This window comes from Solanum tuberosum, unplaced genomic scaffold (assembly GCF_000226075.1).
Source record: "Solanum tuberosum cultivar DM 1-3 516 R44 unplaced genomic scaffold, SolTub_3.0 scf00542, whole genome shotgun sequence".
NCBI lineage: Eukaryota > Viridiplantae > Streptophyta > Magnoliopsida > Solanales > Solanaceae > Solanum > Solanum tuberosum.
Window position 1 is genome coordinate 88,158 of NW_006239465.1, and position 14,952 is coordinate 103,109.

At 33.2% G+C, this 14,952-nt stretch overlaps 1 protein-coding gene across 1 annotated transcript; it reads right to left on the reverse strand.

The window, feature by feature from the left end:
• Window positions 1-7,619: 7,619 nt before the first annotated feature.
• On the reverse strand, window positions 7,620-14,952 carry LOC102603033 (isocitrate dehydrogenase [NAD] regulatory subunit 1, mitochondrial-like). Its single transcript, XM_006365243.2, has 4 exons — window positions 14,243-14,952; window positions 9,077-9,316; window positions 8,401-8,479; window positions 7,620-8,200 (listed from the first exon to the last, which is right to left on the reverse strand). Exons 1-4 carry the CDS (start codon window positions 14,768-14,770, stop codon window positions 7,926-7,928), a joined length of 1,122 nt encoding a protein of 373 aa, XP_006365305.1. The 5' UTR covers window positions 14,771-14,952; the 3' UTR covers window positions 7,620-7,925.

Genomic DNA, 14,952 nt, shown 5'->3' on the forward strand with positions numbered 1-14,952 from the left:
AAAATATATTTGCAGGTAACGTATAATGTGTTGTGTTATATATGCTTACAACAACTAATTAATACGTATCTATCTGTTTAATTTGTTTAATCCTTAATTAATTAGTAAAAAATAAGTGTAGCCTCGACTAAATCGCACCTAAAATCTTAGTTAATACAATATTAAGAGTAGTCACATTTATCATGACTTTCTATTTTGAATTGATCTGCAGGGAGTATAACAATACGGTCAAATCTGCATGAACTTCATTTCTCCTTTTTGTTCCTTTCGTATTAATTTGTTTCACTTCTTTTTTAGTCCGTTTTAAAAAAAATACGAAAAGGATTGAAATTCTCACGCTGCGGTTTCAATCGAGATTGGGGTTGATATAGTCGAGGACTTAAAATCCTCATGTTAGCGGTTCTAGTTGGTATAGTCGAAGACTCTAAATTCTTGATAATTAATGTTCGGGTTTTTTTTTTCTTTCTTTCTTAGCAACTTTTTTATTTCAATTTTTTACCTGACATATTTAACATCATAAAATTAAAAGACATTTTGATACATTTAATATATTTTTAATTTTAGACCACAAAATTAAAAAAAAAATCACTTCTTTTATTTTCAAGTTTGAATGGGGGTTGGGGTATGAAAAGGGTCAAATAAACCTTTGGATTTTATTAGAATTTAGAAGTATCAAATATACTCTTATATAGAAATTTTTTAATTAAATTAAATCTATTGTTTTCGTTAGATAAAAAAAGTATATTTGGATCGTTTGGATAGTGATAGAGTTACATTTTAACTACTTTTACAACGGAATTTTAAAAAATATATCAGACTATTTTTCATTAATTTAATTTGATAATGTAAAATAAATGCAGAGAATTGTTTTTTTTTTTATTTTTATAAACAACAATAGAATTGGTCTTCGTAGCCATTGGCGGAACAAATTATTGTTGAGTATTTTGTGCTTATCAATTACTCCTATCACTTTCTTTTTGTGACAGGTAAAAAATTCCTTATATTTCTCAAAAATTATATTGATATGTACTTCATTTGTTTTAATTGATGTGAAGGTGTTTTGAATATAATGGTCAAAGTATTTAAATTTGATTATAGATTGAGTCAAATGCTTTTAATTTTTTATAATAAAATTTACTCACTTAAAAAGTAAATGAAATATACTATACATTAGCATAGGTAATAATTCAAAACATTTTAAGAAAAAATTGTTTAATTCCCTAAATAACAATATCTTCCTATAAAAAAATTAAATGTATATCTAGTCTCACTTGTTATTGAATCTATCATTAATTATGTAAAAAATCATGCTTTGGAGTATTTTTGTATCCCTTGTCAAGCCCTAGTAATCAAATACGCTTTTATTCTATTTCAATTTGATTGAACCCAAAATAATGAAAATTTTAAATATTGTTATTTGAATTATGATATTTATGTAATTTTAAAATTAATAAAACTAAAAAAATAACAATATTTATGTTACTATAAAAACTTTTTAAAAAATAATAATAAAAACATGTCATTTGTTTTAACGGATTAATAAAGAATTAGAGTCGACCAAAGTGAACGAAGGGGATAAAGATAAAAGATTTTGCTGCAATTATTTGCAACAATAATATAATTGTTGTTATATTAAATTTAGCATTAATAATAAATATGTGTACTAATAATCAACACACTATATAAATGTCTTAGCGACTTTGGATGCGATGACATTAACTCAATTATTGTAAAATATTTTTACAGCAATATCTTTAAAAAAAAATTATTGTCATTAAATGTCTCTTTTGTTATAGCGAAAACATTAAAAAATATTCCCACCAGCTCAAATTATTCATAGTAATTTTTAAAATAGTTATTTCAAGTAACTTTTCATTTTAGAAGGTCAAGACTAAATTAAATTTTTTTTCCTCATTTTATCCTTAATAGTACTTATTTTTGAAGACTATAAATAACTCAATAAGATATAAATGAGGATAAACCCCCTCAACTTAATCAATATTTTTGCTAAAGAAAGGTTCCATTAGATAATTTGACACAGAATAAGTATATGAGAACTTATATACATGGTGTTTGTTGAACAAAGACATAGATAGAAATAGAGAAAATTATGTTATCAGGTAAATATGTGATATGTATTTACAATACATTATTATATTTTATAAAAATTACAATTTATAGATTTTGTTAGGATTTTATTGCTATTTTCTCTCTCCTATCTCTCTTTGCATTCTTGCTCGCTTCTATCTTCTCTCTGTCATATCTCTCCCCTGCCTCCTCTCCCTCAATATAAATACAAATTATAACAATCAATTATACAAATATAAATATTAACAGTCAATTATACAAATACAAATGATAACAATTAATTATACAAATGATAAGTGTCAACTATACAAATCTTTTTCACATGTATTCGCGGATACAACATTAATACAAATGATAACAATCAATTATACAAATTCAAATGTTGAACTTGATACAACATTTATACAATTGTATTCGGATACAAATTGTATACGTTAATACAATTGATACAAATGATAATAATCTATTATACAAATATAAATACTGAACTTGATACAACATGATATAATTGTATTCGCTGATACAATTTATTCATTGATACAAGTTGTATTTGTTAACACAATTGTATTCATTGATACATAGTTACATATATACAATTATCCAGCAGATAAATATAAATACAATCATTAATACATATACATACTAGTTACATATAATATATAATTAACCAACAGTTATACAATTACAATCATTGATACATATACATACTAGTTACATATAATATATAATTAACCAACAGTTATACAATTACAATCATTGATACATATACATACTAGTTACATATAATATATAATTAACCAACAGTTATACAATTACAATCATTGATACATATACATACTAGTTACATATAATATATAATTAACCAACAGTTATACAATTACAATCATTGATACATATACATACTAGTTACATATAATATATAATTAACCAACAGTTATACAATTACAATCATTGATACATATACATACTAGTTACATATAATATATAATTAACCAACAGTTATACAATTACAATCATTGATACATATACATACTAGTTACATATATACAATTATTCAACAAATATGCAAATACAATTCGTCTCTCTGCTCTCTCTTGCTCACCTCTCTCCTCCCTCTCTCAATCTCGCTAGCATCTTTCCTCTTATAGCATATAACTACGAATCGTAATCAAACAAACTATAGCTATTTTGTCTTTTATAGTCATAGATATTTTTGGAATTTCCTCATCCAAATATGAATACACACGAGGATGATTAGTTTATGAATTTGGGGTGGGCGTTTAACGGATAAGCTGTCAAATTGTTTGGTGTTAGATATATATAGATAGCGATGATTTAACATCCTAATTAGGATTAATTGGGTTGTAAGATTAATTTGGGACTAGCAATTGTGACATCTACTCTACTTAATTTGTACTCCCTCCATCCCACGGTAACACGATTCGAAATTTGAGAATTAAACTAGGTAATTTTTTTATATGTAATATTTATTTATTTTTAAAATAAAATTTATATATTTTAAAATGTAAAAGTTATATGAAATATAGTTAAAAAGAATTTTTTTGGTTTTTCAAATTGTAATTGTGTGTATTTTGCGGGGATGGACCCACATACACCTTTCAGGGTGCTCCAGCACCGATGAACCTCGACGTAAAATTATTTATATATAGTAGTAATTTGTTCAAAAATTGACTATATTAAACATTCAGCACTTGGTGAATGGTGAACAAATCTCATAATGGGTGCTTTGGTTTTGTGGCTAGTTTGAAGGCTTTGTGTCTAGGGGAAGTCAGGTTCGATTCTCGCTAATAACAACTATTTACTCATTTTCTATTTTATATTTTCTAATTTCCTCTTTCCCTCTCAATATAAACTCACATGTTTTTTCCTCTTTGGTGAAATGACAAAATTAAAAAGTCATGTCCAATTGCTTTTCTAATTTTTCTTGAGAAATTTTGGCTATTTAATTCAGAAAACCTTCAAGCTAAAAAAGGATTTATTTTTTTATGGTAGTATTAATCTTATTTTTTCTCATTAATATTTTAAATATTGCGTTTAAATAATTATGCACTTATACTATGTGATTTATAGTAATTTTATATCAAAAGAAGTGAGCTCTTATAAACCAAGAATCCTGAATTCGCCACTGATATTTTATCGACATAAAGTAGGACAAATAGAGCAAGTGTATTTGTATATTGTCAAGACGTGCGATATTCATTAAATTATCTCATTTCAACGTAAGCTAGAGTTGTTTGTTGAAAATTGGAATCATGTAATATACTATATTAGTACACCAAACTTAAAACTATTTTATTTTTTTGAAGGGTTTGGTCAACTGTTATATGAGGCCGTTGACACTCCACAATCATTCATAATTAATGTTGAATGAATTACTAGTTGATCTTTCAATTTTCATTCATAATTAATAGGTCTCGAGTTTGAGTTTTGTGTATAATTTTTTTTTTGATAGAAAGTGGTTTTCTTCGAATGGGGTCCTACTGACGTGAATGTGAAATAGTCGAATTCCAATGAGAATATCGGATACCGAACATGGGATGGAAAAAAAATTGATCTTTTCAACTCCAATAATCATTAGCTATTCTTGTAATTTACTACTCAAATATCCTTTTATTTTTATTTATCCATATTTAACTTGGCACAACCCTTAAAAAACAATAAATAGATAGGTAATTAGACTACATCAGTTGTAATAATTATAAGCCATCTAAATATTAAAAAATGAATTGTATTTAATAGTAAAGGTAAAAAAGACACAAAATGGTAAATTATCTCTTGATTTTTTAAACTAAACAAATAAAGTTGAACAACTATTTTTAGTATATTGGACAAGTAAAGATGTACGGAAGGAGTAATTTTCTCTTTTAATCATTAATTATCCTTAATGTGTAATTGTGCACGGTTTGTGAACATATACTGTATATCTTAATTGTGTTGGAGCTCGACTAATTCAAATTTGTGTTAGGTAAGGTCCTATTCGAAGGATAGTGCTTCTTAACAAGGATTTTTTCATATTTAAAGCTCGAGTCTGAGACCTCTAATTAAGAAAGGAACAATTACTTGTACCACATGTTATGATAGTATATAGATATAGATATATTGTGATTCAAGTGCGCATATATGGAGTTTGGCCAAATGTAGATAAAAAGAGAAGGAGTCAGAAAAGTAGAATAATTATTGGTGGTGAGAACATGCAAACCAGTCAGATTCATATGTCCTAAATATATCAACAAGGGTTGTGGTAAATGGACGGATAAGTATTTTTTCATTCTTAATTAGAGTTTTGTGTTCGAGTCCTTTTAGGTACAAAGTTATTTTTGTTAGAAAGTGTTTTATTCTCAACATGAGACATTTCGATGTAAATTCAAATTTAATCAAACTCTAATATGGGTAAGGAACACTGGATGAGAAATCAAAAAAATAAACATATGTCCTAAAAATATAGTGGATTAGTTTATTAAGGAGCATAATGTAATTGCCAATTTTTTAAGTTGTGGCTAAAATTTTGAATACTTTGCAAATGTTGTGCTAAGTTTTAAACAACTACCGTAAAAGTTGCTACCTGATGCCATTTTCACTTCCCAAGCCTTGATCTGCCTTGGGCCACTTTTAAGTCTATGATGAAAACAAAAAAAATGAGTGGAATCATCAGTTGTTTGAACTTTTTTTTTTCTCGTGTCGGATACTCACATTCGAGTCGATTAATCTAGACTCGACGTCGGGATAGGGCTCCGTGGTAGCACTTTCTATCGTGGATTTTTCCATGTACGAAATATCTGATTAAAGAAGCAACTTCATTCACTTCACCACATCCCTAAGTGGTCAGTTTTTAAATTTATAATCAAAGATTGGCTATTATTTTGGAAGTTGGTTAGAAAATAGTTACTTTTTCATGTGAAATAATATTTGCACAGAGATTATTTTTAGCTAAAACACTAACCAGTCCCAGCACCTGTTGGAGTTCAAAGCTTTGAAAAGTAAAATTCTAGCATAATATGTTGAAGTTTCAAATCATGAGGCCTCGGGTTCGAGCCCCTTGAGTACAGAGTCGCCTTTGTTAGGGAGTTATTCGGGACTTCCCGGCGGGAATCCGAATTTAATTGGACTGCAATGTGGATACCAGACACCGGTGAAATTTGGGAAACAAAAAAAAAGGTATTTTGAGTGAAACAACGATAAAGTATATTAAAATAGGTATCATGAGTGAAATAAACATGTACAATATAATATGTGAAAGAAGATTATTTTACCCAAGATACTTCTTCTGAATTCAAAGATAATGTCTTGTAGTTTCAACTTCAACAAATTCAAACTCATTGAAACTACTCAAAACATCATGATTGTGTCTTGGAGTTTGAAAAAAATCTGGCTATAAAAATTGCAGCAAAACAATTCTAAAATAAAATTTTGGGTTAGAACTCCAGCATAGTGTGTTGGAATTTCACGTACTTTTTACACTTGTAAGAGAGTCACCAACTTTAACGAAGTGTAAATGAAGTCACTAGTAAGAGCTACAGAAATCTTTTTCATAATTAAGAGACATGGTATTATCTCTTGATTGAGAATAAGTACCCCAAAGCAATTAATCACACGATATGTTATTCTGAGATAAGTTATTCCACCACATATATGGGATAACTTATTCCATTACTATGACAAAAATGTTAGTGATAAATTATCGAATGACTACCTAATACCTCCAACCAAATGTGGTATAAATGAGAAAATTGTATATAATAGCAAACTATTAATTCAAATTAAATGCTATAAATATAGTTTGATTTAATTGTACCTCATAGCAAACTGTTGCTAATTTCACCTCTCCTGGCGAATCTCGCTCGCCACTCTCCCAGATCTCGCTCGCCACTCTCGTTCTCTCCCTCGACCTCTCTCTTTTTTATACAAACGCAAGTGTATAAAGTGCGTTTGTATTTGTATAAAGCGAGAGAAAATTGTATATATACATATATTTTCGTTCCCCTCTCTCCCCTCTCCCAAATCTTGCTCGCCACTCTCCCAGATCTCGCTCGCCACTCTCCCAGATCTCGCTCTCTCACTCGCCTCCTTCACTTTATACAAAAACACAAATGTATAAATGTGTGAAAATTGTATATATACATACATTTTCGTTCCCCTCTCTCCCCTCTCCCAAATCTTGCTCGCCACTCTCCCAGATCTTGCTCGCTCACTCACTCGCCTCTCTCACTTTATACAATTGATCTTTTTTTATATATGTACCAAAGCAGATTATACAACTGCTTTCTTTTGTATATGTATAGCGAAATATACATATTTATGTTTGCTATGGAGCGCAATTATGCAAACTTTGCTATAACATACAAATATGAATTTTGTGTTTGCTATATGTGAAAGTTGCTCTAAAATAATCCATTCATTTTTTCCTAAAATTATTATACCTTATACCTCACCAACAACTCCTATAATAGCTAACTAAGTCGGTCCTTCTAACTTGCCGGGGAAGGGAGCAAACAACCATGAACCATTTGACATGTTTCGGCAAACAAGCCATACAAACTGTTCTTGAGCTCAAAAGTTGGTATCAAATTTATTCACCTTCATTACAAAAAAAAACATTCTATAGGAAATAAATGGCTATAAGCTTGTAAAATCCTGTTTCTTACAGTAATATTTCCACTTGGGAGATTCACGTTATTTTGTGAAATGTGCCATCTTGAAAGGCATGGTGCACCAACAGAAGTAGGAAACAATTGAAGTCATCGCAAGGATGATAAATTAAAAACATGTTGCAGCATGATTAATCTCGAGTACGGAAGATATGGGAGTGGGTTTAGAAATTAGTCCAGATTTGCAATGACAGCATCCGTGATTTCTTGGGTGGTGCAGTCTCCACCAAGATCCTTGGTCATGTATTTACCTTCGGCAATTACACGCTTCACTGAAGTCTCTAGTCTATCTGCAAATGAAGGAAACTGCAGATGTCTCAACATCATGGCTGATGAAAGAAACAAGGCAATTGGGTTTGCCTTCTTTAGCTCTAGTATCTTGTCATTTCCTACATTTCCTGCTGAAGCACCTTGCTCAAACACGGCATGGTCAGCCCCCACGTTACCTGAACCACAAGAAGCCAGTCATATAGTCACATTTAGACCTTTGAGCTTTAAAGCAGCTCAAAAGATGAATATGATCATTTTATATCAAAATCAACCAGATAATCCTACTGAGTAGAGGGGATGGAATATGCAGGAATTTTTTTGAAACATATCCATATCAATTTAGAGAGAACAAATTCTGACTGTCACTTATATGTACCTCCTGGCATAACACCCGTGCCTCCAGCAATACCAGCTGCTGTATTTGCTACCAGATTTCCGTAGAGATTAGGGGTGACCTGTGATATACAACTTCAAATTCATATCCAGACTGAAACATTTAGTGACGATGAAATGTCAAGAAAAGTGCACACTGTGAACAGAATACAAAAGTAGGTTCCTGTTATGCAATATGGATAAGGATTACAAAATCTATTCTGTAAACTTCCAAACTTGTTAAATGCCAGCAAGACGAAAGTGCTGTTATATTTTGCATTTCAGCAACCTAAAGTAAGAATTTCATCTTTTCATTTGCTGGAACTCTCAATCCTTTTACCCATCCTAATAGCAAGAGAAAGAGAGAAGGATAAATATGCTAAAAGGTCAGCCCAGCATTGTAGTTTAACTAGTCTAACATGTGATGTTTAGACTAGCAATCACCAGGGTCCTAATACTCCGACTTGTATAAGAAGCTTTTAGCCCTGCTCCCCTCCCCTACCCCAACCCCAAAAAGACTTCCATTTTTTCAGGATGAAATGAGAAGTCCAAATAGAGAAGAAATTGCACACAGCTTTACCATCATGCAGGAAAACTCACCATGTCAGTAATCAAACATCAACAAAAAAAGAGAACAATCAAGAATCTTAAATAGAAGAGAGTAATAGGCAGACTTGTACCATAACATCAAATTGCTCAGGCTTTGATACAAGTTGCATGCAACAGTTGTCCACAATGATCTCACTGTATTTGATCCCAGGGTATTTGCTTGCGATCTCTCGACAAGACTCTAAAAATAAACCATCTGCAAGTTTCATAATGTTTGCTTTGTGCACAGCAGTCACTACCTTGCGATTGTTGAGGTATGCATATTCAAAGGCATATTTAGCAATTCGTTCTGAGCAAAACTTTGTCATCACCTAGAAAATTCACATACCAAAGATAATAACAATAAGAATCTGCAAGAAAGAAAATGTTGGACGGCTCTTAAAGTTAAACAAGAAGCCGCAAAAGATAGTATAAAGAACTTGAGAAGAATCATCCGGTCTATTGGGAGTAGTTAAAATTTATCCTAAAAAAGGAAAGAGGTTAAGAAAAAATGGCCCATAATGTCCTTGCACTTAAAGCCCCGGGGGAATTAAAAATAAAAAGAGGGGGAAGAAACTCTTGAGCACACAGACAAAGAAAAGTACATAGGGACCACTGAACAAGTACTCCACAACAAAATAATTGGAAAAAGCAAAAAAATGTAACAAACCGTCCTAGCTTGGAAATTGCAACAGCGAGACAAACAAAGTTGCTATGGAAATATTGCAACAAGCAGATGATGGAGTTGACAATTCATAGATCCTCTAAAAGCAAGCACGAGCTAGGTCCTAATCTAATGAAAATGCTACTCGTTACAGTAAGTCTACCAACTTAGAAGAAAAATCAAGGGAAGAGCAAAGAATGCTCACACCAGATCTCAGGTAAAAAGACTCTAGTGATTGATTTGTACATCAATATTAGATTCAGATGTGTAATTAAACTGTCTTGCAAACTACTTAAAAACCAGGATATGTTATCTGGTTTAGACAAATATCATTTAGATAATCTTAGCATGTGATGTACTTGAACTAGTTCTTTTCATTACAACACTGGCACAGCATATCTCTGGCTGTGCTGCACAGAATATGTTAGGTGCTGGTTAACAACACAAAATGTAATATTTTGGGCCTTAACATAGAAATTTTGACACAGACAGAAGGAGAGTATGTTCAGAAGATAAAGTAAGAAAGAAACTCTTGAAGAATAACAGAGAAACCCAAAGGCTGAGTTTGTTCATACATTAAGGCAAAATAACCAAGAAAGAAACGCGACAGAACTATACACTTCTCAGCAACAAATTGGACATCTGATAATGAACAAAATTATACATGAGCAACTTATCTAACAGGAGATTGGACATCTGGTAACAAACAAAATTATACATGAGCGACTTATCTAACAGGAGATTGGCACATCCCTAAGAAATACGAAACACTAGCATTTTTCTCATAGAATCATTTCAATACGAACAAGTGTAACAGAGCCCTTTCAACTATTTAACTTGTGGCAACATACTCCTTCCAACTCTATTTTCCCCAAATGCCTCTCCAAAAGATGACAAGTTTACCTTTAGTTAGCTTCACTACAGCAACTATGAAGTTTATGGGCATAGACATTATCACTTTTACCTCTTCTTGGCAATGATTCAAGGTCCAACATTCCAGGAACATCCCTCCCCCTCCTTCAGATCACCTTTTCTACGTCGTTCTCCTTCCTCCCAACCATCCTCCCCCCAAAAACAGAATTGATGCTGCCGTTCAACTCTTTTTTTATTACCTTAAAATAAAAAAACACATTGCGTGAATAAAAAGTTATTTCAATTACATTTTCACTTTTTCCTCTTCTTGTCAATCTTTTTCTAGGTCCTCCTCATTCATCTCATCCTCACCCCCCACCCCAAGACAGAACTAGTACCGCTGTTCGACTCTTAAAACAAAAGTCACATTTGCGTAAATTAAAATTTATTTCCATTCTCTTCCACATCCATTGGCTTTGCCGATATAAATTGCTCAGTGTTAATTTACAAGCTTTTTGATCCACCAGACTTCGCAGCAAAATGGCATTCAGAAAAGGAAGAAAGCACTTGGTGAAGACGAAGAAGAAGAAAAGAAAGAAGCAAGAAAGGGGAAGAAAACACGAGAAACTATTATTTTCTTTGTTTTCCCTTTAATTCTTAGAGTTGTCTAACTTTCAAAATTTACTCATTCAAAGAAGTACATGACAAACTTTCTCATCCACTTTCAAACAGAATTTTACTGGAGAGGGCCTTTTTATTAATTTTGACGATTGGATCTCTCTACGAATGGAAAGGGGGTGCTTCAGACGGGTTGCTAATTATCCAATAGTCAAAGGGTCAATAAGAGAAACAAACTCCCAATGTTCCAATATATATGACTCTTTGATTTTTTGGATATTTCCAAATGTTTGACACCATTCTATCTTTATACAACTTACAACTATTAAGAATTCAAATACATGAAGCTATTCAAACTTTGAACTTTTACCTTTAATTTTCTCCAGCATACTAACTTTTCAACCATTACTTAAATAATTTCTTCCACTAAATAAATTGACGGCCCCCCAAACATGGAACGATATTTCATTTTGGCACCTCATCTTGAGGTCGTCATATATAGTTCCATTTTTTCTGGTTAATTATAAACCCACTTACAACTTTCTGTGAGAAGATGATGCCTGAAACATAGAAATTTCAAGAGAAAGTCCGATGATTGTTTCTCTGCTTTCTGAGCTAGTTATTGGTCATGATTTACTCGTGTCTGTTCGAATACTAAGCACAGATAACCCAGTTGTGGTGTAGTTCTGGTGTCTGTCCAACTGTTGTTATCTGGTTGGTTGCTTGTCAGTGACTGTTTTGTGGCTCTATTTCATTTAAAAACTGGCAGTGAGTGAGATTAAGAAATGAGAAAGGTGCTGGAAGTTTTAAAATAACAGGTTTGTACGGAATGGTGGAAAATGGAGTGGAAGAGGAGGTTAACAGAGGGGGCGAATATTTGGCACATCACATACATGGAATATGCATGAGACTAGAAAACCACCCGGAAGAAGATGTAAAAAAATCTATGTAAGCCAATCTCAGTTGCATGGAATAAAGGACTTGGAAGAAGAGGAGGAGGGAGGGGGGTGAGGGGAAGAAAAAAGTAGAATTGGAATAGCCACGTGTTACTCTTTCATTTGTTCCCTTGCCACTTCATAACATTTATAGCCTTTTTTGCCAAACTTGTAAATCACCTTATTTTGTAAAAAGTACTTTGGTGAAAAGCAATTTGGATTTGGCTAATAAATTTTTTTAGAAGCACTTTTGTGCCGTTGTTAGCTTTTGGCCAAGCTTTTAAAAGTGCTTCTAATATTTTCTCAAAAGCGTTTCTCAAAAAAGTACATAAAAACACTTTGGCCTTGGAAAAGCCTAACCAAACTGGTTATTAAACTACACGTGGTTGGCCTTTTTGGACTAATTGTTCCTTACGTGTTCAATAGACGCATATTTGACAAATTAAAGTGTTCAATAGGTACAACCCCAAGATAAGGTGTCAATATGAAATATTATGCCAAATTCGAGGGCCGTTGATGTATTTGGCCTATACTATATAAGCCAAAATAACATCTTAAACTCCATGTCCACCATCATATTAAATGAAACAAACAAACTATTTAGTTCAAGGAAGTTGCCACAAAAAGATAGTTAGGACCTCAATGGTACTTTCCCTTTTTATAAACAGCATTTATGGATAAATATGACTCAACTTAATAAAAAATTAAAATTTTCATTCATTTAATATCATAAAAGTGCACCTCATGGTTGTATTATGTTTAGAATGGAAATCACCACAATGTTTTAACAAGTATGACCACATACAGTTTGGGTACGTAGATAGGTAGATGAGGAAAAGAGTCATCTCGAGATGACGTACGATGAGCTCATATTACAGCCTACTTTATGGAGGTGACTCAAGACCCTTATTTCATCTAGAGCACCAGAAAAAGAGGAGTTCTTCATGGTGTGCGAGTACAATGTAAAGTTATGACTCTCTAAGTTTCACAACCATCCCAGAGGTCAGGCACGCTTGACTGAGCAACCATAGGTAATAGTTAAGAATTAGGACAAAGTGTTGAATTCTACTTAATCCCAAAAAAGTGTTGGAACTCTAGAGGCCTAACCCCAATTATTTTGAATTTTATTTTCACTTAAAATCTATAATGACATTGACAGTTAAGTGTTTTCCCCTAGCTTGTGATAAGAGTCAATGTGATGGTTCTCTGCGGTGACCTAAACTATTTGATCGGATACCATCAAAATGGTGTTTACTATCAATTTGCAGAGTTAAAAACAGATCAAGTACGTGCGAAGAGCAGCAGAATAGTGCATCATTGCAGCAGGACCTACAACTAAAGCTATATGGGCCATCAACATAGACTTTCGTTCTTGCTCTGTATAAGCACTTTGGTCTCCATCCGAAATTGTAAAAACACAGTTCCTTTTGTTGCAGGAGTAGGTAGAACCAGATGCTTAGCACTGTTCAGACTTTCTCGGAAAATGTTTAAGGTTTCTTTAGGCTTTTCCTCCAACATCTATTAGAACAATCTTAATAATATAACGAATTGAGTTCAACCATGGACCTCCATTTTCTGAGAGGGTAATAAACAAAGTAGAATCTTAGAAAGTATGGGACTAAACTCAGCTGGTATACAATTTGAAATCCTACTAAGGATGAGGATTTGGGTCTTCAAATACAGGAAGGGGAGAATTGATATTATCCAGAATGATTCTGTCTATCACACGACAAGGATAAGCTTTGGACTAGATGGGTCTAAATCTCGTTAAAAGACAAGGATATGCCTTCAATCTCCCTAACTTGTTTGCAACTTCTGTATAAATAAAATACCTTCTACATTACAGGAAATAAAAGTAGACAATTCTTATGACCCTCAACACTCAGTTGCATTAATCTACTTTAAAATCCAGTTGATGAAGCCTTCTAAGTTTAGGTTCTCTTTGGTTTTCAATTAATCCAAGCCTCTAGTCACTTCATTCTGCTGCCATTTCCATTTGCTCTAAATGTCTAAGATAAGGTTGATATCAATATAGCACCAAAACCTCTTTGATTACCTAAAAGAATTACTACTTGACATTGCATGAATATTATTCCAAAAACAACGATCCTCCACACAACACTACACGTTTGAAATCAAGTCAAGCTCAGAAAAAACAAGTAGTGAATAAAGGTGAAAGTAAAGAGTACCTTCAGACTCTCTACAACACCGGGAACAACCTCATGCTCCAATCCCGAATATTCCCCCTCAGTATTCTCCCTAATAACAACAATATCAACGTTCTCATGACGCGTAGGAAGACCTTTCAAGTTGAAGCAGTGAACAAGGGAAGCATATAGATCAAGCTCTTTCCTAAGCTGAACATTGAGAGAGCTAACACCACCACCCACGGGTGTCTTCAACCCTCCTTTTAAACAGACCTTATTCTTCCGGATCGAATCCATCACATCCGGAGGCATACTCTTCATATCTCCATGAACATCATAACGCTCAAAGTATACAGGAGCGTGCATCGCCTCCATGACTTGTTCAACAGCACCGGTTACTAGAGGTCCGATCCCGTCACCGGGGATGAGTGTGACGGCGCGTGGGGTGCCATCGCCGGGTCGGGGCATATAGGTGACGGATCGGACTGATGTTAAGGCATGGGATGGAGAGGGAGATGGAGACAGGGAGGTGAGGAAGTGCTTGAGGATGGGTAGGGTTCGCTTGGCCATTGATCGGAAATGGTTGAGGAGGTTTGACTATTGGGGCATGGAAATTAGGGTGGGAGCTGTTGAGGAAGGGAAGAGACGGGTGATGAAAGGGGAAAAGGGAAAAAGGGAAGGAAAGGAAGAGGAAAAAGGAGATGCCGGAAGACTGACCACTGACGGCCCACGAGAGCAAGGGAGGGGCAATG